Below are 26,501 nucleotides of genomic sequence, written 5' to 3' on the forward strand. Positions count from 1 at the left end.
GACCCTGGGCTCCGGCTCTGCTCCTGGGAGGGAGACCAGCCGGCAGATCAGACGGGCCCTGAGGCCTAAAAGGCGGCCTGGCGGGCAGGATGTTCCTGGGAGAGGGAAGCTGGCAAGGCTCGGATGGTGTCCCCAGAAGATGAGAGCACACCCAGACCCCTGGGTCCCGAGCACAGGACCTCACATGGGGAAAGGGCCTTGGCCAGTGGGGTTAAGTTACAGTCAAGAGGAGAACATTCTGAGTTACCTAGGTGGGCCCTGAATCTCACCACAGGAGAGGAGACAGTGGCGGGCCCTGGTGGCACAGGCCTGTAATTCTAGCCACTCCAGAGGCTGAGGCAGGATCGCAGGTTTGAGGCCAGCCTCAGCAGCTTAGCAAGACCGAGTCTCAAATTATAAACAGAACAAAACAGGGCTGGGGATGCAGTGCCTTGGTGGAGTGCCCCTGGATTCAGTCCCCGGTACTAAAAAGAAGAGAAGACAGCGTGTGGCCTGAGAGAAGCGGACGGGAGGGGAGGGGAGGGGCGGGGTGGGGCTGCCTGGCGTTGGGGTGCTCGGTGGCCTCTCCCTGAGCAGTTTCTGGGGAGAGCTTGGGGTGGGAGCCAGACCCCAGGGGCAGAGTGGGCAGCAGGACAGCCTGCCTCTGGCTGTGAGAACCCCGAGGGCAGACCCTGGCTCGCCCCGTTCCCCGACCAGCTGGCCAGTGAAAATTAGGGTTTTCAGTGAATCGACTTTTTTACTCAAGAGTATTTTCCGCTCACTGTGCCCTGATTGTAACCCTGAGGAGTGACATTTTTCAGAATCTATCCTTCTCCCGCTGTATTAGTCAAAGGGAGCATTCTGAGCCCCTTACCCCACACTGGACGGAGGAGGCTCTTCCTTGCCTAGAGGGTCGCCCGGGTTCTGTGCTGGTTTTCTGTACCCCTCCTGAGGAAAGAGCATGGAGGAGTGACGTCTACCTTGATAGGACTGTATTTTGACTATTTTTTTTTAACTGTGGCTATGGTTATACATAGCAGCTGGGTTCATCCCCCAAACTCATACATGCTTGGGTGGAAACTGATTTTAGTTCATGGTCCCTTTTGACTTTTTTCTGCTAGTAGAGCCCCTTACAGATATTTCAGTAGCAGCATTGAGTGACTGAAGCTCCGTCAAGGCACTTGCCACTCTTGGAGTCGTTTTGGTGACAGCCATGCCTGGTGGAGGACAGGAGGGTGGGAGGGCTGGCCTGGCAGATGGGACTGCGTCTTCCTGGGCCAGTCCAGGGACTGGGGCTGGCAAAGTAGATTACGGACGATACGCTTGGTGCTTTTTATAAAATTGGAAATGAAGTATGACTGATTACATCCCAGTGGAGGGCCACGTGCCACCCAGGGACCTTACAGCCAAGAGGGAGGGCCATGTGGGGCGTTGCCATCCCCAGAGAATATTTTGTGAGCCCCTGGTCCTGGAGAGCCTTCCCTTCAGCAGATGTGGCCTGTTGGGGACCACAGTTCCCTTTGGAGAAATCCTATTTAGGTTGACACAGTTGGACACCTTTATGACCCACAAATGTCATGGGGCAGCTGCAGAATCGCTGTCCTGGGCCAAGGGGGTTGGTCCACCTACAGTTCCTCTCTCTCTTTGCTGTTCCAGAGCCCAACACCGTGAGCTACAGCCAGTCCAGCCTGATCCACTTGGTGGGGCCTTCGGATTGCACCCTGCACGGCTTCGTGCATGGAGGTAGGGTGAGGTCACTCTGGTTGCACCCCTTTTCCCTGTCGCTGCCCCCATGCGTCCCCTGGGCAGCCGGGCTGCTGTCTGACCCAGTTGAGGCTCTTGTGTTTAGTGAACTATGAATTTACACTTCTAGGAGGTTGTATAAGAAATTGCTGAACTACTGTGGGTGCCCATTTTAAAACTGGAAGTAAAGGATGGTTGACTAGAGCCCGGGGCATGGTCACACGTGACCCTGGGTCCTCAGACTTGCAAGGTGATTTTTAATAATGGCCTGTCGGTCAGGGGCAGGGTCTTGCAGGGGTGCAATGTCCCCAGAGAAGAGTGCTGTGACAAGCAGGTAATTAAACATGCTTACGTTTGTTTCAGGTAAGCACAGATTCTGCCTCTGACACTGCAGGGCTGAAGTCCTTGCCCAGGATTCCCTGGGTGTGGGAAATGCTGTCCCAACCCAAGCAGCTGGGCTCCAGGTTCAAGGAGGGGCATTTTTTATCTTAACAGTGGGTAATATTTTTATGTGTGTGACTTAACTCAGAAACGGGTGTTGACATTTGGGTTGGGACTAAAGTAAACTTTAAAAAGCAAGTTGATTTGGAAAGTAGGAAGTAGTCAGTGGTGCGGGCGGCGGCAGCCAGTTGGAGGAGAGGGATCCCGCCGGCTGCCGTCCTGGGTGTGCTGAGGCCCTCGTTCCTCATTGCTCCTGGCTCCTCAGGCGCAGCGGGTGCGCTCTCAGTGCTGTTCATGTGCTTTCTCATTTCCTGGTACCTGGAACACCAGGTTCTCCTTTCTTTGCTCAGAGAACTCCTGCTCATCCTTCGAAACCCAGCCCTGTGGCTCCTCTCTGGGCAGGTTTACACTGATGTTTGTGCCCAGAATTCCCAGGAGCAGGCCTTGGGTTGGCTCCAGTGCTTCACTGAGGCCTGGCGGCACTTGGCGGGTCCTCATCCCGTGAACAAGCGACATAGGTTCCTTTCAGCTTGAGGACTGATGGTCCTAGGCCTGTGGGAGAGTGGGCCTGGATTCGAGGGATGTTTTTTTCTTTTAAACTGATCTGACTCTTTTGTGTTTCCTTTCCTCGGTTTCATGATGCTCACCTCCGGGGTGGCTGTCGGTGGGTCGGATTAGCTAGTCTCACACTGGGTAGCTAGTCTCACACTGGGCAGCTGTTCTAACAGGAGCGCTCCAGGCCCTGCGGAGCTCTACCTTGAGAAGCCCCGTGGCCCCTGAGCATTCCCAGCCTCGCGTCCTCACGCCCCCTGTCCCTCGCCCCTTCTGCTTCAGGTGGGCAGCAGCCCCGTCTTCCAAGCCAGCCATCCCAGGCCCCAGCTGCTGGAATTGGCTTCCTGTGGCTCACCTGAGGTCCGTGAGCCTCGTGCCAGGACGTTGGCGTGCCGCGTGCCGTGGTGGCGCTCTCCCCGAGGGTGCCTTCCGCCATTGCTGCCGAGTGGAGGGCGTGCGTCCTGAGCCGGTGTTCTCGCCTCACGTGTCCACAGCACTGCCGACCTTCCGTGGCCGATGGGGCAGCCTGGTGGGCTGGGGCTTAAGGCCACATCGTCACCACCACAGGGAGCACTCGTCTGGGGACGTCCTTTGGTTATAGGCTGCGGGGGCCCTCCTCTGAGTTTTGCATGTCTGGCCGTGTCCTGGCTAAGTGACATTTTATTTATTCTATTTTATTTTTTAGTTGTAGTTGAACACAGTACCTTTATTTTATTTATTTATTTTTATGGGGTGCCGAGGATTGAACCCAGTGCCTTGCACGTGCTAGGTGAACGCTCCACCGCTGAGCCACAACCCCAACCCCAAAGTGTGGCATTTTAGGGAGTCGATCTCCCCATGGGGCTGCCAGGCACTGCTCCATGTCTTGTGGATTCCATGGTTTCTGCTGGGAAGTCCGGGGATTGGATTCTGCCCTGAGCTCTCTGGCCACCCCTCAGCTGCCTGCCAGCCTGGGCTTTTCTCACTTGCACCTTCCACCCCATCCCTGGTCTTCAGCCAGCACTGATACTCTATGGGACACTGGTGCCCTGGGCACACTGCTGCGGCCTGAGGTGCTCACGGGAGAGCCACAGCTGCTCACCGGGCCTCACCAGTGGTCGGTATGGCTGAGGGCCCCAGAACTGTGCAGAGCTCTTGCTGTTGTCTAAGAGACCCTCTGGGGAACTGCTGCCCTGGAGGACAGTCCCCCAGCACCGTGGCCAATCTCTGAAGTTCAGCAGGTGTGCGTGGCTGGGCTCACCTAGTCCATCGTGAGGAAATTCTTGTCCCGCCTGCAGTCAGCTGAGACGGCCCCCCTCTACCTCAGGTGTCTTCTCTGTGTGGAGCTGGCCCTTCCTCTGGCCTTGGCCTTCCTGGCCCCTTGTGTTTGTGTTTCCTCCGGCCCCTCAGATCTGGTCACCTCTCTGTTGACACGAGTGGAGGTTGTGGTCTCTCCCTGGAAGTTGGGGATCTGCAGCCTCATCCCCACAGCCCCCCAGGCCCAGGCCTGCTGAGGAACTCTAGGCCTGGAGCACGTGGCCCGGATGCTGGGGTGCTGGAGACCTCAGCCCTGGAGAGGAGGGAGCGGCAGGGTGAGGGGCTCCTTCTGCTGGTCAGAGCTGTTTCCTAATTCTGGACGCTCATCCTGGGACACCTGAAGGAACAGTGTGGTGCCCTTCTCCTGTGAACTATTTGAAAAGGGCTGGAAGGAAGGGAACCTTTTCCCTACAGTTGCCCATTGTGACTTCCCTTAATGACTGGGAAGGGCCCTTAAAACTAGGACAGGAGACGGGGTTAGAGTTTTAGTTAGGAATGAACTGGGCACGGCAGCTCTGTTCCTCGTGGTGGGCGCCACTGCCCCCCGGACCACCCTGGTGAGGGCCTGGGCCTAGCCACTGCATGCCTGTGGGGGCTTCTGTCATTTCAACCAGGACGAGGACAAAGTTGATCCTCATCCCAGGGACATCTGGCTCTGGTACTGGGTCTTACAGCAGGAGAGCAGTGGAGGGCGGTCATCTCTGGTCTCAGGAAGGAGCCTCAGTTCCACCCATCACATTGGGTCTTGGGTAAAGCTGGCTCCACTCGAGATGCACATCCAGCCGGAGTCTCCTGGGAGGGGTTTGCTCCACCCCTGTGTGCTGGGAAGCATGGAGGGGGGCTCTTGCAGCAGATTACAGCCCTTCTGACCCCCAGGAATCTCTTCTGCTTTAAGAGAACAGGTTCCCAGCCCTTCTCCGGGAGGGCCGGCTCCTGCAGGGCCAGGCCCTGTGCTTTTAGTCAGGAGTGCCCTGGCTGGTCCTGACGACTCAGGACCTCAGAGCCCACAGCTGGACGATGCTGCCCTCGGCCTCAGGAGTTCTGGAAGCCCACCTGGAGTCCACCCCACAGTTTTCTGTCACCACACTGCAGATCCACTGCCCCACACGGTGGGCGTTGCATAGCTCAGTGGGGAGATGCTGGGCACCTGCGTGGGTGTGTTGTGCTGGGGATCTTACCCCAGTGTGGCTGCCCCAGGTCTGTCCTCAGCCCTCTCTGCCCCACTCCAGTCCAGAGCCTCAGTCACTTCCTCCCCGTGGCAGCTGATGTTGTCTTTCAGCTGGGACGTCTGGCCCCTGCTCTGGCGGCCCACGGGCCCCTTGGCCTCTCTCCATCTCCTCGCCTGCCCATTCCTCTCCTGACCTCTGAAGCTCTGTGCGGAGGCCTGTCCTGGAATCGCCGTCTGCCGCAGTCAGACTTACCCACCTGGGCCTGTTTCCTTTCTGTGAGGGAGCTCTGCAGTGGGGAAGAGCATTGCTAATCTCTAATCCTAGGCCCAAGTGATCCTCCTGTCCCGGCCCGAGTGCCGGGAACTGTGGGCGGACACCGCCTAGGGCCACAGAGCGCCTCGGGTTGCTGATTCCCAAGGTGGGACCTGCGAAGCCTGAGCAGCCAACAAGAAGCAGCACCTAGAAACTGGGAGGCCCTCTTCCAGGCCACTGGTCCAGGAGGAAGTAAGAGCTGGACTTAGAGTGTCCTGAAAACAAGGACATCTGGGAAGATGGCTGAGATGTTCCCAGAGGAAAAGTGGGAGGCTTTGAGCCTGTGTTACTTAAAAGGAAAAATTAAAAATACCCAAGTGTTGGAACTGGGAAAAGATAAAAAAAAGTCCACCCACAGAAGGGACGAGGGAGGGCGGGGCCTGAGAGGCTGCCTTTCCACCTCTGTCTTGCCAGTCCAGGTCCCCGCTGTCCCAGCGCCCTGGCCTGTGCTGGGTGCCCACCTCTTCCACGCCGCCTTGGCTGGGGGTGTGCACCCTGCCGGCCATGAAGCCACCCCTGGGGCTCCCCTCCCTGCAGCAGCCCTGCTGGCATCCAGTGCAGAAGGTGGGTGTGAGGTCTCTGACTCCAAAAAGGGATTCTGCCTGCATTTCTGAGCTCAGGACCCAGGCCATTTAGATCACGCCTGTATCTCCAGCCGAGAGCTACCCAGTGGGCCCTGGATCGGGAGAATAGATGAGGACCCTCCCAGTGTAAGAGGAATCTCTGACCAGCCCCTGGGTCATTGCAGAATGTGGTGCTGGCTTAAGGCCACAGCATTTATGGGCAGAGGACACCCCATCTCTGCTGGTAGGCAGTACCCATGTCCTGGGATCCTGCATTCCCAGGGGTCTTGCTGACTCACGGGGCTCCTGGCTCTGTAGTAACTTGCTTTTACAAGAGTGACGGGACAGTGACTGTCACAAAGCTTTTCGTCATCCAGGCCTGTGGAGCTCCATTTATGGAACTGTCCTTGATCTACAGTGACCAGCAGGGCCCCTGCCCAGGTGGACACAGCCCCTGAAGGGCAGCAGCGGGAGGTCAGTCTGCTTTTCCCTGGTAGGATGGGTCAGATGCTTCCTTTCAGGGTCACTTCTGAACACCTCCAACAGCCAGAGCCAGGGGCAGATGCAGAGCCTGTGTTCACAGTCCCCACCTCCAGACCTCCCCGCCTCCCCTTTTGCCCACTGTGGCACTTCAGTCCCCTACCCTTCCCTCCATTTCCCATCTGCTTCAGGCTGCAGGGCCCCATCCTCCCCCACCCTCCCCTCCTCCCTGGCCACATGCTCCAGCCCTAGCCTCTCCCCGGACTCCAGTGGCCTCCTCAGGGCCTCCCTGATGTGATGATGGACACGGAGCTCCTAGGGCCCCAGTCCTTGCCCCCCAGCGGTGGTGGTCGCCGTCCTCGTTGGCTTGTGGACAGTGCTCCTGCAGACGTCCCTGGCTTGGCTCCACTTTACGACAGGCTGGAATCTGAGCTCTTACTTCACGCCCTGGTGCCTCCTGGTCCAGACCACAACCTGCACTGTGCTCTTGCTGGTCACCGCCTCTCCCCTGTTTGGAAGTCTCAACAGGGTGGCCTGCGCTACCTTTCACGTGGAAGGAGCCACACTCAGCTCCAGACCCTGCAGCCAGAGCCACAAGCCCTTCGTTTGGGCCATTTTTGCTCTCACACCCTCGTGAACCTGCCTGGGATAACCCTCCACCATTCCCGGCTTCACCCCGTCGCATGCCTGGGCACAGAGACCTGTGGACTTTGCCTGCCTGCGACCTCTGCCCCTGGTGCAACCCTAGACCTCTACATAACGGTCTCATTTCCTTCAGAATTGAAGAAGAGAAGGGGTCTGAAATCTCCTGGCGCTCTAAGATAGACTGACCCTCCCCACGCCCCAGCACACAGCGCAGAATGGACGCCCACGTGGATGGGCTTCTGTCACCGTTCCACTTAGAGCAGGGCCTGGTGTGGACCGAATGACTGAAGTAGGACGGGAGAGGACTGTAGCCTGTGACGGCCCTGCCGGTCAGCACCCCAGACGAGTGTGCCCACTGTGCCCAGCCTGGTGCAGCCCAGAGTCTCAGTGGAGAAGGTGCAGACAGCCCAGTGTGGCAGGAGGAGGCTTGCCCTCAACAAACCATCCAGCTAGTGTCCAGAGACAGAAGTTGCCTGGGGTCCTGTGGCAGGGGTGCCCAGCCCTGGAACCTGAGGCAAGGAGCAGCCAGCCCCAAGAAAGAGGGCAGCTGGTAGTGCCAGGTACAGGAGCCTGGTGGCCCAGGCAGAGATGGCAGACGCATGCAGGATAAGCCTCCTGCTGAGAAACTGCTGTGCCCAGGACTGGGACAGAGGGGCAATTGCCTGGACAGGAAGTGCCTTTCCTGGAAATGAGGATGGGCACCAACACTTCCAGTTTTGTGCCCTCCTTGACCTGGAGGCCCTGCATGGACGACGATGTGCAGGCCTCGCCGGGGAGAAGGCCGGAGGTGGTGCTGGCCTGCTGTCGGCTCTGTGTCTTCTCGTCTGGGAAGTCCAGAGGCGACTGGCAGCGCTGCTCCAGGTTCCCACGGAGCCTTGTCTTTTGAAAACATCCTCCAAAGAGCAGCTTCTGGGCCATCCAGAAAGGCCGGAGGTGTGACCCACCAGACCTGGGCCTGAGGCTCCCTCCCTGCAGCTCCCTGGGGCCAGCAAGCGCGTCCTCCTCTGCAGTTGTGGCACAGACCTGCCTCCCGAGAGGCAGAGCCAGGGTCCAGGCCAGGCCTGCAGCCAGCAGGGCCTTCCAGTGCTGTTAATTGGCCATCGTCCACTCCTTGGCCATGTTCCTTAGAGACTGTAGCAAGTGTCCTCTAATAACACGTCCTGTACAGCATGGCCAACACATTATTCTGAAACATTACTTTGCCCCACCCAGTCCAGGCTCCTGCAAGGAAATTGGCACCCCACCCAAATGGTTCCTGGTCTTTGGAAAAGTGCCCTTGCTGACTCGAGGCTGAGGCTGGGGCCTTCTGCTGGCCAGTCCTTCCCAGGGCTGGGTGTGTGACTCGGCATAACCACCCCCACCTCTCGCCCAGGCCTCCAGCTGCTCTCTGCTGCCTTACCGTGACCTCCTTGGGCTCCCTGATGCAGCACCGTGGCAGGCCAGGGGTGCAGAGCGCCTGGCAGCCCTTTGCCCTGTGACCCCTGGGCAGGCAGGAACACTGTCCACCTCCACTGAGGACTTTGCCAGCGTCCCCACCTCTGACATTTTGGTACTGTCTTCACGAACTCTTCATCTTTACTATGCTGGCATTAATTGCCCAAAGTAATTTTTATTAATGAACTTAATTAAGATTCTTGTGCCAGGACTTACTTGGTCCCAGTTCTGACACGCCGGTGGTAGGACCCGGGGGAAGCAGGGCTGTCTGGGGGTGCTCGCTCACCTGGGTCTTTTAATAACCCTTGTCATCACCACAGGGTGGGATGTGTCAGTAAGATGAAGTTACTATCGTTTCTTAATATAGGAGGCCGGCCCCACGCTCCGCCAGTCGGGATTAAATATAGAAATGGGGGCATCTCAATCCCCGCCCACTGAGCAGGCGCCAGCTCCGGGCTGCTGGCTGCTGCTGGGGTTGTAGGCAGCCTGGCCCAGCCAGCCAGCAGGCCTCGGGGAGATAAAGTGAAAACGCTATTTTTAAGCCAGTCAGCATGTTGTCAATACTTAAAACAAAACAAAAACCTGTAAGCAGCTAAATGTTAGATTCAAAAATATCTCTGGTGCCCAGCGTTCATGTGCCTGTGGCGGCCAAGCACGTCTGGCTTGTTCCCTTCCCGGAGTTCCTGAAACGATGCAGTCTCCAAGGACAGCAGGTCTACAATTTTGTTGTCGTCTTTTAAATTACAAATCGTGGGAAATAAGGACAGCCACCACAGACTGTGATTTGCCAAAGTTACTTCTCAGTGTTGAAAGCAGTCGTGCCTGAGTGGGAGCAAAGTGACGAGGCCCTCAGCGGCCCTGGAAAGGAGCACTGGGGGGAAACGGCTCTCGGCGCTGGCGTCAGTGGGGTGGTGCCCCCTCTGGGAGACAGCACCCCACTGGGCAGCGCTGGCAGGACCTACAGCTAAGGCTTTTCTGTCTCCAGGGGACATGCCGTAGCATATCCTGTGGGTCACATCAAGTAAGAGGTGTTCCCTTACAGACGTGTCCTGAGGGGACGAGACAGTGGCTCTGTGAGGACCTCCTCCCCGCACGGCCCTTGACCTCATCATTCTCTCAGTGATGGGCGGCAGACAGTTGGACCCAGGTGGCAGGGTGCCAGCGTTGTTGGCCGTTGTGCAGAGGGAAGAGAGGGGCGTGTGCTCAGTATGTGATTGCCCTCAACTGTTTGGAAACAGCTTCCTTCTGTCCAGCCAGCACCAGAGCTCAGCTGCTGCCCAGGGCTCCAGAGCACCACACCTGTCCTTCCTTTTTCTCACAGACTCGGGGGCTCGGCAGGAGCCCGGGCAGGTTCTGGGGAGGTCTCTGCTCCGGCAGGTTCTGCTTTTCGCTCTGGTCTCGCTACTTGTGCCTGACTCTGCAGGGCCGGCACCCCGCCTGTGTAAAGCCGAGTGTGTTTGTTAGGTGGTCTCTTTCCCAGAAGGTCTTTCTACTAGTGAACCCTAGAATTTACCTGCCATCACTTCTGCCCATTGAGCCTACCCTGGTCTCCTGGGGAGTGCCCATTAGCTGAAGTGGACAGATGTTGTCCATCCAAGAGTCCCTGGAAGCCCAGAGCTCTCTGCCCACTGCCCAGCCTGTTGCCTGTGAGGCAGACCCATTTTGAAGACTCCTCATCTGGCAGAATGGGGACATCTCACTGTCCTGGTCACCCACCTGATTCCTGGAGTCGAGCCCCGGGTTTGGGGTGTAACCTGATGATAGACGTACACAGCGGGAGTGTGCCCAGGGCCCCAGAGCTGGGCCGTAGGATTCCGCGACCTCAGCCCCCGTCTTAACCTTTCCCATCTTCAGTCTAACGGTTTGTCTCGGGTGTCCCACTGATCTCGGTTCTCTCCACCGGTCCCAGCTCAGATGTGTGTGCTGGCTGTTAGGGTTGGGAGGGGCTGTCTCTGAATGTCACTGTCTGACACACAGGCACCGTGGGTCTCTGACACCCATCTAGCCCCACTGCTTCAGGTTTCTGTGGATTGGATGAGTGCCCTGTTGGCCTACCTGTGACTGCTTGTTGGACCAAGCTGGTGCCAGGTTTGGAGCCCCTGCCTGGCTCCCGAAGGTGCTGGCTGGGCTGGCTGAGTGGTCGTCTCTGTGCCCGTTCTTGACGCAGTGCGCTGCCTCCCTTCCAAGCCATCTTGGCTGCTCGTGCCTTGGATCCTGTGGTCTTCCGTGAAAGCAGAGCCCTGTGGGACCTGTACCAGCAAGGTGGCATTTCGGACAGTCGGGTAAAGCCACTGGAGGGAGCGGATGTCGGCACTTTGCGTTTTATTCTTCCGTTGTTAGTTCTGCTTTCCCTTCTTGTTTTTCCACTAAGCCTTCTGAGTTGGTGAGCATACCCGGTGCCCAGCATGAGTGCCATGGGCCATGACCCGCCACCCAAGTACACATCCTGATCTTGCGTCTCCCCACCTCTCGCCATGATCTTGGGTTCTCCTTTCCATACTTTTCTGAAAACTCCACTCTGGACTGAGTCTTATGGCCCAGGCTGAGTCTTACGGCAGTGTAGCCATTCCTCCTGTGCCCTTGGGAGGCCCTGGACCCGCCCCCAGCCATAGGACTGGCCACGAGACTCCCTGAGTCTTTACATCCTATCTGTGACATGGAGAAGATGCTGACTTGTGGGACGTGGCTTCCAGCAAGTTTGCTGAGAGGAGCCTGCAGGGGACCAGGCCCACGGGGCCTGTCAGTGGGCACAGCCACCTTCTGGCTCCCTAGGCTGACCCTCTGCGTCTCGCCCACCACACCAGCCACACTGCCCTGGCTGCCTGCGCTCGGCTCCTGGTCCTGTCACCATCACCCTGTGCTGCCTGTCTGCGCTTCTTACCGTGTTTTGGGTGCCTGATGGGCACTTGCTGGGTGTGGATGATGGCTGCCAAGGACCTTGCCTGAGGTGTGACCTCTGTAGGAATGCCTCTGCGCCCCGCCCTGCCATGAGCCCCTGCAGCAGGGCCACTCGTCAGCTGCTCTCGCCACTCAGTTTCCATGAGTGGAATCAGTTGGAAGACCTCGTCTTGTGGGCTCCCCCACCCCAAACTGCGTAAATAAGTGTGTGTAAGCACACGCGTGAGTACACACACTCAAGCCACAGCCCAGAGGTGGCAGTGTGGTCCGGGGTCTGCCTCATGCCCTGTTTGGCAGCTGCCCAGTGAGGTGACAGACCTGTGGACCTCCAGGCCCACGTGAGCCCAGGGCATGGGTTTGTCTTGGATTCCTGCAAGTCCTGGAGCAGGGTCTTGGCTAGACAGGCCTTCTCCAAGCCTGGGCTGGCTGCAACCTTCTCAGGTCCCTTGCCAGGGGAAGAAAAATCAGGAAAGTCTCCCAGTGGATCAGACAGGGCAATGAATGTCTGTTACCATGGCAACAACCCAGAGCTGCTCCTCACAGGCCCAACCCAGAGCTGCTCCTCACAGGCCCGGTGAGGGACATGCAGTTCTCAGACCTGATCCCTGATTTCAGACCTGGACCTACATGTGGCCTTGGACCTCACTGTTGGTTTGCGACATGGGGCTCCTGACCCTGTCCATGCAGGTGAGCAGAGCTTCGCTGTCCATCTGAAGAGGTATACTGGCCTGCTCCACCCGCCGCTGCCTCGCTCATTCTGTGGCTCCGTGACTTCCGTGAGGAGTCCCGTTCCCTCTGGAGCATTTCAGAGCCACCCACAATATTATCATCACACCCTCCCAGATAAGTTCTCAAGTCCCTAGCATCCAGCGGCCACTCAATGTCGGCTTCCCTGTTGCTCAGGTGTGTGTGTATGTATGTATATATATTTTCTCTTCTTGGTTGCCTAGAGTCAGAGACCAGACCAGACATGGCACCGCATTGACTGCTATGCCTCCTAAAGAAGAGGGGGACCCTCATCATGTCACAGGGGAACAGTAGCAGGAGCCAAGCCCCGGGAGCCTTGACCAGCCACTTGCCCACGTCCCCCACCTCTTGCCCACTTTCCAGCATCACCTGGCATACAGGCGTCTGAGTCTGCAGTGTGTACCGTCAATGGGAGCCTGGATTCCCGGGGTGGGATGGAGTCTGGGTTTTGTCTTTCGGTTGTTAGAAATCATTCTGTATCCTAAGGCAGGTGTGCACATGGCTTCCTCAAATTCCTGTTAGCTGCTGCATTGACCAGTGTCACTTTGATGCTTTTGTAGGTCAGAATGGCTGAACATAGGCAGCTCCACCTTGTTCGACTGAAAGGGGTGGTTTGATTTTTACAAGTGAAACGTGTATGGTATGGAGGTCGTGCTAGGGAGTAAGAACTGGGTGGAGGGGCTGGTATGTAGTGACCTGTCAATGAAGGGGGTGCAACCCAAGCCAGCATCTGCAGCCTGAGGTTCAAAGGCAGCACTGTGCCCTCGCCGAGTTCTGCCTGTGGGCCTGCCTCATTTTGTACGGCAGCTCTATCAAGACAGAACTTGATCCTGTACAGTTCAGCCCTCGGCGTCAGCAAGCTGTTGTTTCCAGGATGTTCCCAGAGGTGCTTCTGCAGCCCTGGCTGGAGCACCCCCCATCCAAAATGCTGGTGGCGGACGTTTCAGACGTTCTCTGGGTTTGGGATGTTTATCTATGCATAATGAGGCATCTTGGGGATAGGACCCAAAACTCAAAGGAAATTCACTTGTTTCTTACACAGTTTACACACAGGGCCAGAAGGTAACTTCAAACAGGGTTTTGTCAAGAAGTATTTCTGTATAAACATGAAATAATCCTGCGTGTTTATGAGGGGTGGCTGGTGAGTGGATACATGTGTACCATGGTAGTGTATAGGTAATTAGGGTAATTAGCACCCGGCCTCCTTAACGTCCATCTTTGTGTTGCAAACCTTGGAACTGCTCCCAAGTTCTGCGTGGAATGTACACTAGGTTTCTGTGGGCTCCGGTCACTGCTGCACTGGGCAGCCCAGGACTTCCTCCCTGGGAGCCGTGCTCTGGCACCGACTCCCTCTGCCCCCACCCCACCCAGCCTCTCATGGCAGAGTCTCTGTTCTCTGCTGCTATGAACCAACATTTCAGCTTTCACGTGTGAGAACGAGTGTGTTTGTCTTTGTGCCTGGCCATTGTCCTCCAAGTTGCTGCACAAGGCAGGATTTTGTTCTTTGAGGCTGGATGTTATTCTGTTGTGTGGATGCCACGTCCTCTGTCCGATGTCTCACTTGATTCCCCCTCATGGCTCTTCAGATAGCGCTGCATTAACCACAGGGATGCAGGTTCCTTTGGATACCCACCCAGTGCGGGTGGTGGTTTCACAGGTGGTGGTTTGGTTTGCGTACCGTGTTCCCTGGTGGATGGAACTAATTGACATCTCATCTTGTAACATTTTGAGTAATTTTGTGCATGAAACAAAAGTTTCATGGTGTAAAATTTTCCTCATCAGTGCTCGAAGTTTGGGGTTTTGGAGCCTGTCAGATTTTAGGTTTTGGGATTAGAAAACCTGCTCAACCTGTTCATTCTATCTTGAAACATTTTCATCACCCCAGAAAAGAAACTCTCTACCTTCAGTGTGCACCCCACCTCCCGGACCCCTCCTGGGGACCCACCAGTCTGCCTGCCTCTCCATGTTTTCCTCTTCTGGAAAGTTCACATGGATGTGGTCATCCGTGCCCAGCGCTGTCACTCAGTGAGGTTTGATGGTGTGTCCACCTTGTGGCCTGGACCTTTCTGGTGGGTGACAAGCCACCCTTGTTAGTGCATTCATTAGGTGGTGGACATGGACACACAGTGGTTTCCAATTTTTGGCTGTTAGGTTAGATGCTCTGTGAAATCCTTGCAGGTTTCTGTTCTCTTGGGCGCTTCTACACTTGGTGGGGAGTTGCTAGGTCCCTGTTTCCTTTAAGGAAACTCCAGCAGCCGCACTTCACTTCCCACTGAGGTCTCTGCGTCTCTGCCAGCTTGTTCTTACCTGACTTTGGATAGTGTAATGAAGCTTTCCTGACAGGATGAGATATGTCTGGAGGAGAGGAAGAGGGCTGTCATTCTGTCAGTGGCCTAGAGTGGCAGCTGAGGTCATTTTCAAAAGCTCTTGAAAGCCGATCAGGTGCATGCCTCTGATCCCAGAGACTCAGGAGGCTGAGGCAGAAAGATTGCAAGTTGAAGGCCAGCCTCAGCAACGTAGCAAGGCCCTGGTTCAAAATTAAAAAAAAAAAAGGCTGGAGAGGTAGCTCAGTGTCAGAATGCTCCTGGGCTCAATCACCAGTATTTAAAAAAAAAAACAGCAGCACCTGGAGAAGCAGGTTTAAAACGGAGCAATAGCAGGCCACCTGCGACCGTCCCTGCGCCTCCTGCTGCTATGGCCCCTGCTGCGGGGTGGTGGGAGGGGTCAGACAGCATGTGCAGTGGTCCCGCTCTCCGCGTCTCATCTGCCGTGTGCCCTTTCTCCGCGCAGGAGTCACCATGAAGCTCATGGACGAGGTGGCTGGGATTGTTGCTGCACGCCACTGCAAGACCAACATAGTCACTGCCTCCGTGGACGCCATCAATTTTCACGACAAGATCCGGAAAGGTAACAGAACTCTTCTGATGAAGCTGAGAGGGGAGCAGCCCTTGGGGCTAGCTTAGTGTTTACACCTGATGTCTGTCCATGTGCCACCAGAAACGGGGGCCATGCTCCGCGCTCTGGCCTTGGGGATGCATCTGTGAGGCTAGTGTCGACCCATTTGATATTTCAACCTGGTAGAATCTAAAATTCAGATATGGTGGAGGCCTTTATCCTCCCCGAGACCAGCATGAATACATCTTCTTCCAGTGCCCCTCCAACAGGGCACCGTGGCCCTGACTGTTGCCACCAGACCTTGTGGCAGGTGTGTTGCACTGAGAGGAATGGGTCCTCTGTGATCCAGGCAGCAGCAGGCTTACTTCAGGGGCCCACAGGTGTCGCTGCCTTGGCCAGGGGTTTTTCCCATGACAGAAGTCCAGTCCCGGTGACGTGGTTCCCACCGGGAATGGGACCTGCCGCCTGTGTAGGAGGCCGGACCTCTGCAGCTGTAGAGCACAGAGCCTGCCTCAGGTTATTGATCCTTTGTGGACACAGCACCCGACAGTTTCTGTCTGTGACCTGTGACCTGAGATGAGCTGCAGCCCTGCTGTGCCAGCTGCGGTGGCTGGCTCTGTCTCTAGAGCCTGGAGTTAGTTCTGCAGACAGCGTGCTGTCAGGAGCACCCTGAGATTTGGAGGGTGCAGGGCTGCCCCCTGCCATAATCATGAGCGTGGAGGACAGACGGTCTCTGGCCTAGCGCCCCTGGGTTTGGCAGATTCTCTTCAGAGCTGATAGGTATTTGCCACAAGTGTCATTTTTAGAATTGGCCCAAACAAGTGGGTCTCGTCTGCTTCAGCTCGTCCTCCGGGGCTGTGCGTGTCTCATGCTGGCAGTGTTGTGCCCAGTGGTGGCATGAACCAAGGGAAAGCAAGAATCCCACCGCAGCGTGACGTCACGCCACACTCTTCCTAGAACTCCTGCCTGGGCGAATTGCTCTGATGAAGGCCACATTGTTAAACCAGTCTCAAAATCCACAGAGGAGAATGTGCTTACATCCTTTGGGACTCGCTGTGTTCACTGGTCCCCGAGTGTCTTGGAGAAGCACAGGATTCTCCCAGCCAGCAGCCTGGTGGGTTTTGTTTGGTGAGCATCTGCCCGAGGGACGGGTGAGCCGTGCAGCTCCAGCCCCCGGGATGGACAGTGAGCCTCTGAGGGTCGAGGGAGCCGTTGGAAAGGCCCCAGGCTGCTGCTTGGCTGCTCACAGCCAGGAGTGGCTGGACAGGAGCTGTGCAGGTTCCTGGCCAGGAGGACGTGCCCTGCAACCGGAGCAGGCCGTCTCGGGGTCCCTTCTGGTAGGAGTCGGGCAGCCTGGACAGACTCCTTTCTAAACGTGGCCTTCAGCTGGAACCCAGAGAAGCTGCGAGGGACGAGGGGGCCGTGGTATTCGGCTATGGTGGCTGGTCTGGTTGCACTCATGAGGAGCCACGCCCACTGGCTAGCACAGCGCTTGCTCCCTGCCCAGCCTATCCTGCATGCTGCCTCAGCCTTGGACTTGGGCCATGCGGCCTTCTGGCCTGGGGACCCCTGAGAGAAACACTGGGCTCCTGGGGTGGCAACGTTGCTTCTTCTTGGGTGACGTCCTGTTTTGATTGTGAAGGGGTTGGGGCCAGGGTGAAATAATGGTTATGGAGTCTAGCCTACTTCCCAGCCAGTGTCCTCAAGGCCATTAGACACTGTCACATCCAGTCTGTCGTGTTCCAGAGGAGCGTCACCCGTGAGGTCGTGGGCGCGCTTCCTTCTGCAAGGCCCCGGGGTGTTTCTGGGGAGCCAAGGCTGCTGTCCAGGCAGCACTGAGCCTGCAGGCAGATGGCATGGGGCACTGCCACTCAAGGCCAGCGTCTCCCCCCTCGTTCTGCTCCTTTGCTGGGCCATGTGGAGTGGGCCTGGTGAGTCCCTGCTGCCTCTGGGTTCCTGAGGACACAGTCACAGTGTGTCAGACACTATGGGGCGGGAGGGGTGATGTGCCATCAGTTTTTCTCTGCTGTAGCTCTGTCAGGGCCACCTTAAGCCCTGGAGACTGTAGCACCTCCCAGGAGCTGCTGTCCCTGCCCAGGGCCTCCCTCTTGCCATGGCTTTGGCGCTAACATGGAGGAGGCCCCAGGGCCACCTCCCCGGCAGAGTTGACACGCATGTCACTGCACAGATGAGGCAGTGTCAGCAGCCACTGGTGGCTCCGGAACCTGCCTGGGAGGTGTGCAGGGCACCTGGTGGGTTTTGTACCACAGAGTGGCTTGGTTTCTGGGGCCTTGAAACAGAATGACAAACCCAGGAGACGTCGGGCCACCTTCCCTCCAAAGGCTGTGGGGAGGGTTCCCACCTGCCACATCAGCTCCCAGGGCTCCAGGGCCCCAGGGCCCCAGGTGTTGCGTGGCCTGTGGCCGCATCGTCTCAACCCCTGCCTTCCCAGTCACAGCTTCTCACAGGGCGTGTCTTTTGTAAGGACACTCGTAGGATGTGGGACACCCCCCCCCCCCCGGAGAATCCAGGAGGGTCTCATTCAAGTCAGACAGTAAGGCTCTGAGTTCTGGGTCGACGTGGGGCTGCCGACCCACTGTCAGGTCCCCTCCTCACAGACCTCGGCTCCTTCCAACTTCATGAAGCCACCAGGTGGTTAGGACCTTCTGCGCCGGGCCTTCTCCCACGCGCTCTGTCCACACGGGGTGGACGACCAGCCTGGAGAAGGAGCTGCTCTGAGGGGCTCCCGTTTTGAGAAGTGCCGTCATCAGCACTGTGGGGGAACCTGCCCAGGTGACTGGCCCCACGGAGGCCTCACACCTTGGGGCCTGAAGTGCTGGTAGAGGGCCAGGTCTGTCCTCTGAGTGGCAGAGAGAACTGGTCAACATCAGAGAGGAGATGGACAATGGCCGTCTCCTCCTCAAGCCCCAGGAAGCAAGGGTTTGCCGTGTCAGGACTCGATCATTGGACGGAGAAGCACATTCTTGCTGGGGCGTGGTGGTCATTCCTGAGAGTAAAGGTTAATCAGCAAAAGGATCGTTTTTCATAGGGAGGGGTGGGGAACATCCAGGCAGATGGGACCTGCGGTGCCACGGGACTGTGGCTGCTGTCCACGGCCAGTGCCCGTCACAGTGGCACTGTGCACGCCGCCTCGAATGTGTCCCCGGCCATATCCTACCCCTCACCCCAGCTGGGAAGGGAGCCCCCCGGAGGCTGACCTGCTGCAGGGGAACCCGTGACTCAGGACATGTTGCGGCCACACAGGCGCCTGCTCGCTTCAGGAACGGGTCGTCCTCCTCCCTTTGCGAGGGTCCATGGGGCTGGTTCTCACTGGAGGCCCCTCCTTCGCCAGCCTCTGGAGGTGGCCCCGGGGCCTCGGCCTCTGGCTCTGTCCATTCTCCATCTTCAAAACAGCCCTTCCTCCCACCTCTTCCTGTCATCCAGCTCCTCCTCACTCTGCCCGTCCTGTGTCCATCTTATAAGGACCCTTGGGAGGACATCATGATCCAGGGCACTCCCACCTCTAGGTCCTTCGCTCCCATCCTCAAAGTCCCTTTTGCAACATGAGGTCACACATGCACAGGGCCCAGGGAATAGAGGGTGGGACACCTCCCGGGTGGGTCATTATTCTGCCTTAGCAGACATGATGCCCGATTTGACCTTAGAAATCCGTCCGTCTCACCGCATCCTCACAGCTGCCCCAGGAAGTCGGAAGTCCTGGAGTTCCAGTTGGAAGGGCTGTGTGCTGAGCAAGGGCTTGCTCACCCACGCTTACCCCCCCGAGCCAGGACGGCCCTTCCATGGCCACTGCGTCTGCTAGTCACCCTGGCACTCTTGCAGGGTAGCACGCTGTCTATACCCCTCACTCTTGTCTAGACCACAGAGGGCCACCCCTGTTACACCTTCGACCTGCCAGCCCACCTCAGCACTGCCACCCTGGTCGCTAGACGCCAGTGACCTGCTGCTTCTCAGCTCACAGCCTCCGTGGCCACCTGTGACGCACACATGCAGCCTGAGCCCCTCAGCCAGGCCTTCCAAGCCCACTAGGGCAGGCTGCCGCCTGCATGGCCAGCAGTTGGGGCACCTCTCCCGAGGCTCACAGGACAGCACAGAAGGCCTGGGGAGCTGCCAGCCCAGGAAACCTCGTGCCCAAAGCCCCTGAGCTTACTCTCTCCTGGTCACTTGAGACATTGCAGTGGCCTATGACTGAAGGTAAAGGGGATAAGGGGTCACCTTGAGTGGTGGTTTGGAAACATTAGGCAGGAAAACCTCAAGCTAAAGTTTTCTGGTGGAGACATGGTCTCCCAGACATTAGGACGGAAACAGGAGGCTGCTGGAAGAGCTCTCAGGTTCAGTATGAGAAATACCAATATCAGTTTACCATTTCCATTGCTTTTCTTGCAAAAGCTCTTCAGGGTGCAAACACTGAGCTGCTCGTAAACTTTGAAACACTTGGCAACCTCTCGGGCTCGGTAGCAGCTCTTTTTCATTATTTTGCTTTCTTCCAAATCCTGGCATCTGCTGAAATCTGGCTGCTGCCAAACCCGAGAGAGACACCGTCTGTGGGGGAGTCAGGCTGGGGCACCTGCCAGCCTCAGGGGCTGTGCCTCCCTAGGCGGGCTGGCAGTCATTTAAAACAGGAACTGCATTTCACAGTTGGCCCGAGGACACACCCAGCTCTGCCCATGGTACTCGCTATCGAGCGCTGGAACCTCCTACTACCCAGCGTGTTGTTCTTCTCAAGGGGTCAAAGAAACCACCCTGGCCACAGAGCTCCCTGGTGCTTGGTGTCACCTGAGACCTGGCCACCCCCAGGCATCAGGGCTGCACAGGTGATGAGACACCCCTGTCCCCGATGCCTGTGCTACACCGTGGCGAGGCCAGGCCAGCAGCATGTGGCTTTAGTTCCAGTTGGGGCCCTGGAGGTTGAGGCCAGCCTGGCAACCGGCAAGACCCCGTTCTCAGAACCCAGCAGCAAATGTTACTCCAGGACCTTCACGAAATTATTTCCACTTAATTATAGTTATAATAAGTGGAAAAACAATGAACAAGATTGAGCTTGCCCCTTGAGCTTCCACCCAGATGTTTGTGTTTGTTCCCTGGGGCTGCTGTAACAGGTGACCAAAATCTTGGTGGCTTGAAACAACAAAAATTTACTACAGTTCTGGAGGTCAGAAGTCTAACGTGGGTCCCACGGGCTGGAGTCAGTGTGTGGCAGGGCAGGTCCCTCTGTGGGCTCCAGGGGGAGAATCTGTTCCCCTGATGTTTCCGGTTTTTACAGGCACCCGTGTCCCTTGGCTTGCGGCCTGTCTGGCATCTCCGGTCGTCCTTCCCCTCTCCCTCACTGTGTTCTGCTTGCACACCCTTCCGGCTAGGTCAGGCCAGCCTGGAGACGCCAGGCGCAGCTCCCATCTGGGGGCATGTTGCTTAATCAAATTTTGCCATGTAGGGCCACATTTCCTGGGATTGAGGGTTGAGGTGGGCGTCTTTGGGGGCCATTGCTGTGCTGACCAGTCTTTCCTAGCCTTCCCTCTCCAGAGAGCGTGTCCGCCAGATGCTGGCACAGAGCCCAGGAGAGAGAATGGCTCCTTAGCCCTTGGTGGCTTCCCTGGCTCTGTCCTAGGCCTCTTCAGCTGTGGATTTAGGTTTCGTGAGGTCTGGGATTAGCAACACTGGAGTAGAGGCCACAGACTTGCCTGGTTTATCCCAGTCTCCCCCTAGTGCTCGCTGGAACTTGGGCCTGGAGAGTGCTCTAGGGATTGGGGTCCCTGTGAGCATAGCCAAACTCCCCCTGTTGGTCCAGGCTCATGTGCCCTGCATGCTGATCTGTGGCCCAGCTTGAGACTTCCCCTGGAGGCCCCTACAGATGCAGCCAGGCCCCAGTGTTCATCTGGTGTGGCTGCTGATCTCCTGGGGCCCAGGGAGAAAGACCAGGTCTTTGTTATCGCATGTTGTTCACAAACTCCCCTGCAGATGCGACAGCCCTTGTGTTCATTTGGAGGGTGCCGGGAGCCTCCTCCTGCCAGTGTGTGTCTACCACAGAAAGAACTCGGGGAGGGAGTGTTGAATGTTACTCGGTACCCTTGCTTCTGGCTTTGCACCTGCAGGCCCTGCGCAGGGCTCCGGGGCACAGTCTCCCCACAAGGCCTGCTTTGCAGAGGGGCTCTTGGGCCCCACCCAAAAGTCACTCTTTGGGGCCTGTATGGCGTGAGGGTGGCCTCAGAGCAAGGATAGAACCACATGGGGTGACAGTGTCTCCTTTAAAACTGTGGAGGAAGTCACCCCCACCATGCTAGGGACAATTGGGGAGCCCTTGATGAAGATTGTTGTCACTCACGTCCCTTGCACATGAGAGGCGGATGTGACCTCCCTCCAAGGATGCCACCCTTATGCCCATTTGCACACAGGAAGCATAGGCACAGTCCCTGGCAGCGGACAGGCTTGGATTGGAACTAAGGGCTCTCTGCAGTGGTGCCCAGGAGCCTGTCTGCTGGCCTCTTGTGGCAGTTTCTTTGTTCTAGTTCCACTTTAGAGGCTCAGAGAGCACCGGGCATCCTTCTCCAGCCCCCCTTCCCTGGGAAATGCTGCAATGCCAAAGAGTGCACCCCAATCCCTGCGTCCATCTCTAGTGAGCCCCATGCCCAGTGCAGTGGGAATGATGTTCTCTGTGGAGCTGTCTTCCCACTACTCCTCTGCCTGCTCTTCCAAATAAACGGGTGCTCGTCCTTGGATGTATTGGATGGTGGCCTGGTGGGAACGTCCTGGCAGTGCCTCTGCTCTGGGCATCAGGACCCGGTGCCCACCTGCTATCCCCGGGGCCTGGAATGCTTTTGTCTGTCTCGTCCCGGCGGGGCCTGGCTTCGTCTGGGGTTTTGCTTTATGATTCTGAGACAGGCACATTGAAATGGACTCAGGTTCTTGCTTTCTCAGAGGGGCCTCCTGACACCAAGGTCACAGCAAGATGTAGACACCACTGGGGCTGAAAGTGACATACAAACTACCCTTGCTCCTGCCTGGGCCTTGAGGGAGAAAGCTGACCCCTTTGGGAGAGCCTTGCACATCCTGGCCTTCTTGCAGGGTGACCAGGTCTGCAGGCTGTGCTTACTGGATTGTGCCCTGGCCCTCTTAGTAGGCCAGCATGCAAGCCATATGGACATGGTAGCCTTCAGCTTGCGATGACTCCTAGCCTGTCTCCCTGGCCTCCCTACATAGTGATGGGGTCTGTGGACACCTGGTCAGGATACAGCCGGCAGGCTGGACAGTCAAGGCTCTGACCCCCAAGAGGCATGATGGCTTGTGGTAGAGCAGTGGGGGATCGGCAGGGGGTGGGGCCACCTGGGCTGCCCTGTGGCAGCTGCTCACCACCGTCCAGACCCCCTTCAGGTGGTGGCCACCAGAGCTCGGTGGCCCCTCAGGCAGACCAGAGAGCCTGGAGCGCTCCTCCTTGGGCAGGTGGGCAGGGAGGTTGGCCTTTGACCCTATGGCCCTCGTGCTGTGCCTGCGGTCCCCAGCCCAGGCCCAGGGTGCGCCCCTGACCCTGAGCTGAGCTCTTCCTTTTCCTCCCTGGCTTGCCGCGGTACTGCAGGACTTCAGGTTCCTCCGTATGGAGCAGCTGGCCTGAGGCCCTGGGAGGATGTGGGGTAGCCAGGCAGCCACAATGGGGCCTGCACAGGCCACACTGCTTACACCACTATCAACACTGGGGTCGCCCTGGCTCCCCTCTTCAGGATGCCTTCATGGTGTTGCCAGAAACCCTTTCCTTGAACGCCAGCTTCCCACAACAATGTGGGCCACTCTGAACCCAGACTCACCCACTCCTGTTCACCCATTCTGGGCACTTGGGCATGGTGTGGAGCAAAGGGAGGCCCGGTTCTGGTGCCCTTTCCTCCTGGGAGAGGCTGGTGGGTAGACAGGTGAGGGGTGGCAGGGCTCCAGGCTGTTGCTCTGAGCACAGCATTTAGGTTGAGCTTGTAAGGAAGTGACGGCTAGCGAGGCTTTGTGCTCCTGAGGGTGCCCAGGCTGGGGACTTGGAAGGCCCAGGAGAGCCAGCAGGGTGCTGGGTCCTGTGGACTGGGCATGTCCACACGTGAGGTGCCTTCTTTCCCAGGCCCTTGTGAGCCATGTATTGGTTCAGCACACCCGTGGGACACCTACACTGCCTCATGGGGCTTCCAGGCTGGGAGGGACATGGACATCAGTCAAATGGACAAGCCAGCCAACATAGGGGTACAGACAGAACAGAAAGACTGTTCCTAAAAGTCTTAGAGAAGGGGTGCTTGTGCTGAGGCACAAAGGGTGAGCCAGGCGAGGGTGGGGTGGGGAGGGCATGTCCAGGGCCACAGGGAGGCCCTAGTGGCCAGAGTGTAGGAAGCGGGGATCAGGGTGGGGTATCTGGAGTTGAGCCCCATCCTGGTGACTCCACCCACTGCGATGCACCTGGGTCTCTAGGGAGGTCTTGACCCTGCAGGGCCCAGAAGCACTGCGTCCTCTGCTGGCAGCTAGGACTCAGGGTTCATCTGTCAACCTGGGTTTCAAGTTTTCCCAGCCTGTTGGTGACCGGATCAGGTCTAGCTCCAAAGTCCTGCCATGTCCAGCCTTCCAGGGTCAAGCCTCAGGCCTGTGCAGCGTGGTGACGTTGCTCTCTCCAGGTGGGACCATGGGGCGCCATGGGTCCTCTCTCTGGACGCTGCTCTCTGCCTTTCCTGGTCTGGCCCAGTGTGCATAGACAAAGCCCGCTGCGCGTTTTTGGACACGGACTGACTTTAGAAGTCTCCTCAGACTGAAATGAACCGGGCAGTGGGACTGCGCTGCCGCAGGAGCTGGTGGGAGGGGCTTTCATGGGCGGAGTCCACGGCCAGCGCTGAGGCCCTGGGAAGTGGCCCCTGCCACAGCGGTCTGTTTTGGGATCCTTGGGCCTTTGGTGGAGTCCGTGCTGGCTTCATCTCCTGGAGGGGTGTCCCTGCTTTTTTGGCCCCACCCTCTCATCTTACCTGTGGTCGTTGGTGTGAGGGATGTTGGCTGGCACTTGGGGAGATGGCAGAGAGGCCACTTGGACTCCGGGATGACCCATTTAACTTTCCAGCCCCTTCTCTGAGAAACAGACAGGGCCATCCCCCGGGATGTGTGTTGGGTGACCGCTATAGGGTGCTTGCATGGGACTGTGTACTTTACAGCCACATCCTGCCCCCTGTTGCTGACCTTGTGGCTCCTTCCCTCTCTCCCAGAATTGGCCACATCCAGCATGAAGCACCCCCTGTAAGTATGGAGTTGAATGTGGCATGAAGTAGCCTGGGACTTTAACATAGAGTAGCCCATGCTGCCCCACTGTCTCTCTCTTGGTCTCTGAACACTTCTCGTGGGCCTGTCTCAAAGGAGCCAGGACACTGGGCTCCATGGCCAGAACTGGTTCCCGTGGAGCAGGACCCAGTAGTCCATGTGGTCAGGGACTTCCTGGAGCTGGCCCAGAAGGAGGCCATGCTGGGGTGTGCAGCGTGGCCACATCGGAGAAGCAGCAGCAGCCAGATGCTAGCCCCTCCCCTTGAAGCCCCCACAGGTCAGTGCATCCTGTGGCCACAATGACCACAGGCCAGGCCCCAGGCCCAGCACAGGGCTTCTTTCTTTTCCTGCCATAGGTACCCTGACAGACAGGTTCTCTTGTACCCATCAGTAACTGGAAAGCTGGGCTCTGTGAGACTAAGGGTCAGGTGGAGGGGCTGTGCCCAGGAGGGCAGGGGACAGAAGAGAAGATCCCAGTCCCATGAGCCCAAGGGAATGGGAAGTCCAGAGAGGTTGGCCTAGGGTGAGCCGGGTGAGGGGACCCCGGGGATACTGTTACAGGAGTGGTGACTCTGGGCTTGGTCCTGTCACAGACAGACACTGCTGGTGTGGGGAAGCCGTGAGCCTAGGGAGGGGCCTGGCAGGCAGCTCAGACCAGCAGCTCAGGGTTACAGAGGAAGGCTGCCTGCCGTCTTGGGGGCACTGGCCTGGGGGGCCGAGCTGGAGCACAGAGGTGGCTCAGGAGGGGCCTACCTAGGACCACAGTGGCCTGAGGCAGTCCAGAATAAAGAAACAAGGCTCTGGAAGGTTCTCCCGGTGCTCAGAGCCAGATGGTGGGGCAACAGTGTGGCCCATGGGCACTAATAAGGCCTCAGCATAGACGGGGCACGCGCAGGCTGGCTTGATCTCACCCAGAATGGAGCCGGCCCACGCCAGGAGCCCGGGGCAGCGTGGCCGAGGAGCGTGCAGACAGCTCCAGCTCTTCCCCTCCGGCTGGGGGCCGATTGGGCGGCCATCAAGACCCCCAAGCACAGCAGTGAAGCCTGCTCCAGAGACAGATGACAAACGTGGGCTACTAATGGCGCGTCCTAATAGTTGTCACTTCGCTCTCTCGTAGTTGTTGCCACCCCTGTCGCCTAACCCTGTCTTTTAACTGTTTTAGTAACATGGTTTCTCCTGACCCTGCCCTGCCCGCCCCTGCCACCTCCCCCAGAGGAGGCCACGCTGTCCGCTCCCCTGACTCTGTCCGCGCTCCACAGGCTGCGTCATCACCATCTCCGGGCGCATGACCTTTACGAGCAATAAGTCCATGGAAATTGAGGTGCTGGTGGATGCCGACCCCGTGGTGGACAACTCCCAGAAACGCTACCGGGCAGCCAGTGCCTTCTTCACCTACGTGTCCCTGAGCCAGGAGGGCAAGTCGCTGCCTGTACCGCAGCTCGTGGTGAGTGTGTGTCCCTGGGGGCTGCCATGTCACACATCAGGTTGTGGGAAGGAAGGCCTTATAAGCTGCAGGAAGTCCTTCGGGCTCTGCCCCGCAGGCTGTGGGGATGGGCCTGGGCAGACACAACAGACCCCTTGAGCAAGCTGGCAGTTTGAGGATGCAGGTTACCTGGGAGCACAGAGCCCAAGGGTCCCTGGCGTTGCGTTGCCTGTGCTGGAGTGAGGATGAGGGCTCCCCAGGGTGGTTCTGCCTGCATGTCCTGCCTGATACAGATCAAACCAGACCCCTGGCCGGCAGAGTGTGAGTCTAGACACTCAGGCCTTCCCCTGCCTCTGGCCCTCAGACTTGGTTCTGCCTTGGCACGCAGAGGTGGGTGCAAGGCCAGCAGGATTGTGTGCACTTGTGCACATCCCCCGGCCTCACCTACAGCTCAGCCCCAGACACGTCCAGAGGTCACAGGCACAGCAGGTTTAGCGTGGCCCAGAGGCAGCTTCTGCTGTGGGAGTGGAGATGCCCAGCCCACACCCAGGGCGGCCTTCAGGCCAGTCCTGACTCCTGTGAATTAGGTCTCAGGCCTGTCACTAAGTGGACTGATCTGCAACCAAGAGGAAACCAGTTGGTGTTTCC

General features: G+C 57.8%; 1 protein-coding gene across 5 annotated transcripts in view; it reads left to right on the forward strand.

Annotated features, from left to right (window-relative positions):
* The window catches only part of Acot7 (acyl-CoA thioesterase 7), an 83,764-nt gene that overhangs the window by 44,555 nt on the left and 12,708 nt on the right, over positions 1–26,501 (forward strand). For 4 of the 5 annotated variants that reach the window (XM_048783716.1, XM_048783715.1, XM_015501463.2 and 1 more), the window contains exons 6-8: positions 1,636–1,722; positions 15,050–15,166; positions 25,690–25,874. In XM_048783716.1, the coding sequence (XP_048639673.1) occupies positions 1,636–1,722; positions 15,050–15,166; positions 25,690–25,874 (389 nt within the window). Of the gene's footprint in view, positions 1–1,635; positions 1,723–15,049; positions 15,167–24,378; positions 24,410–25,689; positions 25,875–26,501 lie in introns of all 5 variants that reach the window. The other variant, XR_007340807.1, reaches the window with a different exon arrangement.

Source organism: Marmota marmota, unplaced genomic scaffold (assembly GCF_001458135.2).
Source record: "Marmota marmota marmota unplaced genomic scaffold, marMar, whole genome shotgun sequence".
Taxonomy (NCBI): Eukaryota; Metazoa; Chordata; class Mammalia; order Rodentia; family Sciuridae; genus Marmota; species Marmota marmota.